This window comes from Cupressus sempervirens, chromosome 4 (assembly GCF_028749045.1).
Source record: "Cupressus sempervirens isolate cs-2001-9-10 chromosome 4, ASM2874904v1, whole genome shotgun sequence".
NCBI classification, from domain to species: domain Eukaryota; kingdom Viridiplantae; phylum Streptophyta; class Pinopsida; order Cupressales; family Cupressaceae; genus Cupressus; species Cupressus sempervirens.
The window spans coordinates 289,801,485-289,806,458 of NC_143121.1; the positions used below are offsets into that span (position 1 = coordinate 289,801,485).

Consider the following 4,974-nt stretch of genomic DNA (forward strand, 5'->3'; position numbering starts at 1 on the left):
TCAAAGCTTCATCTTGTTTGAGCGTAGTGGATCATATTTCCCCTGAATGTATAAGAAAAAGATGGGTTTGAGATTCCTACATTGATGACTCATCCTAGTATTTTTCCCTCGTGTCCCCATTTTCCTTTCCTTAAAGTTGCAAATGGTTGTTAAGAAATAGAACTTGTCGCATCTATTACTACGAAGTATTAGGAAAAACATGACTTTTCTTCTATCTTACATCATAATCTAGGCTATATATTCAACCTCCTATATTTGAAAAATAAGTATGCATTGCTAATGTCCACATGATAAGCATTAGATGATAGGAAACCCTAAATCAAATTCATATATAATTTTTTTTTTTTTGTGTAACACTATGGCTTCACATGTTATAAGACACTCCAATGGTGAAAATTATAGCCATAACCTACTAGAGGAAACACATAGTTTGATTTTTTCAGCTAGAAAAATGTTTAATATATGTATATTCTATGAATGCTTCTTCATTTACTTCTTGATTACATGCTCATATCCATAACATGGTTGACAGAGTGTTTGTGGCTAAATTATTTTGTGCTATCAAGTTTGATTTGGTATGTCATCACAACTTTGTAGTAGTCGATTAAAGGATTGGAGAAATCATGAGGCAAGGAGCTAAACAAGCTATGCACATGTCAATGGGTTCCTCTCAAGGAATATATAGTCTAGTAATCTTGCAAAGACAAGCACAAGATCCTATATTGATGGCATCCCTAGTTTCACATACAATTCTGAAAGCTACTGCTACCACTACCACTAGGTAGCATGAGTATGATGTGTTGCCTCATTTTGAGGACTACCATTAACTAGAGCTTTAAGGGGATAGATAGTTTTACTTTCTTTTTTGGATCAATTCTCCTTCCATGAATAATTTTGCAGCCATTCTATCTCTTTCCTATGATTATCAGCTACTTAATATTGTTTTGCAATTGTGTTGACATTTTATTCCAAATTAACTCTCCTACCATTATGAGATTTTGTTTGGTACTTCTTTTTTCTCTACTTCTTGTAGTCTTGGGTGGGTGGAGGGTATGTCACATCTACATGTGTCTTGCTAGAAGTTTTAGGATAGGTTTGGGTCTTATTTTCTCACTGCTTTTTCTAGATAGTAGTGAGGTTCCCCATTGATATCTACATTTTTATATCTTGATGATGTAATTAAGTGTACTATTGCACACAAACCAATATTTATTTTATACACATTTTCATAGAACTATGCAAAAGATAACTTGATTAATTCCTTACTACTCTTTACTCGTTGAACCTTTATGGTAAGCATTATTTTTCTATTAATAAAATCCATTTAAAATCACTAACCACTTTATATAAAAAAAAAATAGAAATTATACACTTTTTTTACAACCTATTGCAGCTTAAAATTATTTCGACCGACTTACGGCAAATGCTGATCTTGTATGCATCTCGTTGTATTTGGTATATGCCGAACATGCATGTACATCGTTGTGTTTGAAGTGACGACATTAACAATGGGGTCTGTCTCGTGGAGGTTATGTGAAACATCGTCCATATGTCGTTTTATTTCACGTGATGACGACATTAACATTGTGCTCTGCCTCCTGCCGGTTGTCCGAAATAGAGCCAATAAGTCCACTTTGTTAAAAAACAGTCTCCCCATTCTTCTTGACAGCCAATTTTAGCCAAACGAAAAAATGAGTGTATCTGAGAGTGGAATTCCTCTTTCCATATCGGACTATTCAGTCAAAGGCACAGATGGTAGTGAGTTCGACCCAAATCTGCCCATGGACATCTTTGGTCTGTCACACCATGAAATTTTTGGCTCCAGCGGAGAATTAGATCACGCAAGCCAATTGGCTCCTCTGCCCATCTCAAGTTCATCGTTAGAAGCTACTCAGCCTCACCAGTATCTGGCTATGGAAGACGCCTTTGATCTGCCAGCTGAACATGAGAAAATTCCTTTCGATAATGAACTTATCAGCTCCGATTTGTTTGATATCTTTCCTTTCGATGACGAACTGATCAATAACTATGAAATGGCTGGGCAGTTGAAAGAACTCTCTGACCAAGGGAATGATATTTCCGGGCTACCAAGCACTGATATCCTATCGTCTGAGCAAAACCCAATAACTGTATGCATTACATCTAATAAGGAGGATTTCCATGGAAAGAAAGATGAGGAGGAGGCGGAATTGGTTCAACTTCTGCTACTGTCTGCAGAAATGATAGGCGAGGGGAAGTATGATCACGCTTCTGAAGTATTGAGCAAATGCCAAAAGATGTCTTGTCAGGTGGGTAACGCCACACAGAGGCTCGGCTATTATGTCTCCGCCGCCCTGCAGGAGAGGATCGAACGCCGTGGTCTCATAATGCTGAACAAGGCAGCTAAACCAGTCCCAGATTTCGCCTTCAATATTGATGCCCAATTCGACAAGCAAGAGTTTTCTAGTCTACGTGTTTACTATACCATTGTTGTGCCCTTTATCAAAGTGTTCCAGTTCACATCTGTGCAAGCAATTATAGACGCCGTGGGGAATGCACCGAGAATTCATGTTATTGATCTGGGTATGAGAGGTCGGTTATCACACACTAAGACTTCATTCTTATCGGTTGTCACACATTAAGACTTCATTCTTAATTTAAAAAATATTAAATATCCAAAATTAACTTTTTTTTTTTAAACTGCAAGCTGGATCGCACTGGACAGTATTGATGGAGTACCTGGCGCACAGAGCAGTTTCCTCTTCTTTACCTGCTCTCGAGCTTCTCAAGATTACAGCAGTTGGAATGGACGGCGAAGAGCTTTGGAAAGCCGGAAAAAGACTTCAAGAGCTGGCTAAATCTTTCGCGTTGCCATTATCATACAAAATGGTGGAGATTGGAGGCATGGAGGAAATTGAAGGAGGTCTTTTCTCTGTAAAATCTGGTGAGGCGTTGGCAGTTAATGCTCCAATTGTTCTGAGAAGTCTTTTGTACAACCCCGTCCTTCTGGAAAATCTGATCCGTCTTATAAAGAAAATGAGACCAAGAATATTGGTGAATGTAGAAGTCGAAGCCCCGCATAATTCCTCATCTTTTGTGAATAGATTCCGCAAGGTGCTCTTCTATTACATGGCGTATTTTGATTTGTTGGATGCTGCCATGACAGACAGAAATGATGCTATGCGGGTGAAGCTTGAAGTATTATTCCCTGCAAGTCAGATAAGTAACATGATAGTCTGTGAGGGGGAGGAGAGGTTTGTTAGGCATGTTACGACTGATGTGTGGAGGTGTTTGTTCAAAACAGCAGGGTTCAGGGAAAAGAGCTTCAGTTTTAACGCTATGTATCAGGCTAGATTGTTATTACAGCAATGTGCCTCTGGAGAATACTATACTCTGGAGGCTGATGGAGATGCCATGATTATAAAGTGGAAAGGAACACCTTTCTTCGCACTCTCGTTATGGAGTGGTAGCAAGACGAACTTTAATTAACGGAGTTTTCTGGAACAAGTCTGTATATTGTAAAAGTATTAGAATAATTTGCAAAGAGTTAGTAACCCCATTTGCATGAAGAACAGTTATATGGGCCAAACATTTGAGTTTTCTTTTGTCATTTAGGGCTCGTTTGGCTGCAGGAATCGGAATAGGGGAATAGGAATAGCTATTCTGGAATACGTATTCTGGAACAAAAAATGGGGCTACATATTTCTGTTCTCTTTTTGGTTCAGTCAATATTTGATGGGGAATTTACGGACCCCAAAATATATGTTTTCTAAAATAAATAAAAGTGGAATAGGAATACATATTCCAATAACACCTATTTGGATGGAATTGCAAAACCTCATTTTTGGGCCAAAATTGGAATAGGTATTCCTATTTTACTTCATATTCTAATTCTAATTTGGTGCATCTAAACAAAGAATTCAAAATTTTAAGAATTTACATATGCCTATTCCACTTGTATTCCCATTGCCAAAAAGTTTACTATCATTTTTTTTATTCTTATTATAATTCTCTCTATTTTCTTTATCCAATTCTCTTGTTAGTGAAATTTCATTATGATACTTTAACAAGAAAACTTAAAGTAAAATGGTTAATTTTTTATACGTAATATTTGGATCAAATTTTATTAATCAAATATTAACAATGAGTACATGACGATTAATAAACAAAATTGGGAGGAAAATAATAATAATAATTTAATTCTTAATTGTTAAAAAAATGTGGGCTTAGTCCAAAGAAAGCTAGGTCATGTTCAAAAATCATGATAGCAATATCACAAAATATCTCCTTATCAACTGATGATCTTGAAGGGCTTTCTAATGAATGGTTCATAGGACATAATACTCGGTGAAGGTTTTGCGAATGAGGTTGCAAGTAGACTTGGTTTAACCATGGAGAGAATTCTGTAGTTAAGCGCACTCAAGTTGCAGTTATACTTGGATGTGTGACCTCCTAGGAAGTCTCAATGCTTCACCTCTTTGAGCATTACTTAGATCCAATGAGTGCTAAGTGGCCTATTTATTTTCATGAGAGATGGATTCACGTGTGAATCACTACTCATCATAGATGAGTCAATGAGTTTGACTCAAAAACTACACAATTAAATCTTGAGAGCAATATCACAATTGACCTATTGTGGAAAATATCTCATACTTATCAATTGATGAGCTTAAGGGGCTTTCTAATTAATTGTTCATAGAGCACAACACTTGGTGAGGGTTTTACAAATGAGATTAACCATGGAGGGAACTTCATAGTTAAGCGCACTTAACATGGAGTAGTACTAGGATGTGTGACCTCTTAGGAAGTACTGGTGCTTCACCTCTATGAGAATCACCTAGATACAATGAGTCCCAAGTGTTCCATTTATTCTCATGAGAGATGGATTCATTTTTGAATCACTACTAATGGTACATGGGTCAATGAGTTTGACTCAAAAACTACATAGTTAAATCATGATAGAAATATCACAATTTGACTTGCTATGAAAAATAT

General features: G+C 36.8%; 1 protein-coding gene across 1 annotated transcript; it reads left to right on the forward strand.

The window, feature by feature from the left end:
• Positions 1-1,691: 1,691 nt before the first annotated feature.
• Positions 1,692-3,468, forward strand: LOC149561138 (DELLA protein RGL1-like). Its single transcript, XM_089827751.1, has 2 exons — positions 1,692-2,571; positions 2,705-3,468. Exons 1-2 carry the CDS (start codon positions 1,692-1,694, stop codon positions 3,466-3,468), a joined length of 1,644 nt encoding a protein of 547 aa, XP_089683877.1.
• Positions 3,469-4,974: the final 1,506 nt, after the last annotated feature.

What these genes read in the sequence shown, in the direction of transcription:
- LOC149561138 (XM_089827751.1), top strand. Translation starts at nt 1,692, where the DNA reads ATGAGTGTATCTGAGAGTGGAATTCCTCTTTCCATATCGGACTATTCA. An exon ending in TATTGATCTGGGTATGAGAG is followed by an intron (nt 2,572 to 2,704) that starts GTCGGTTATCAC and finishes CGCACTGGACAG; the next exon opens with TATTGATGGAGTACCTGGCG.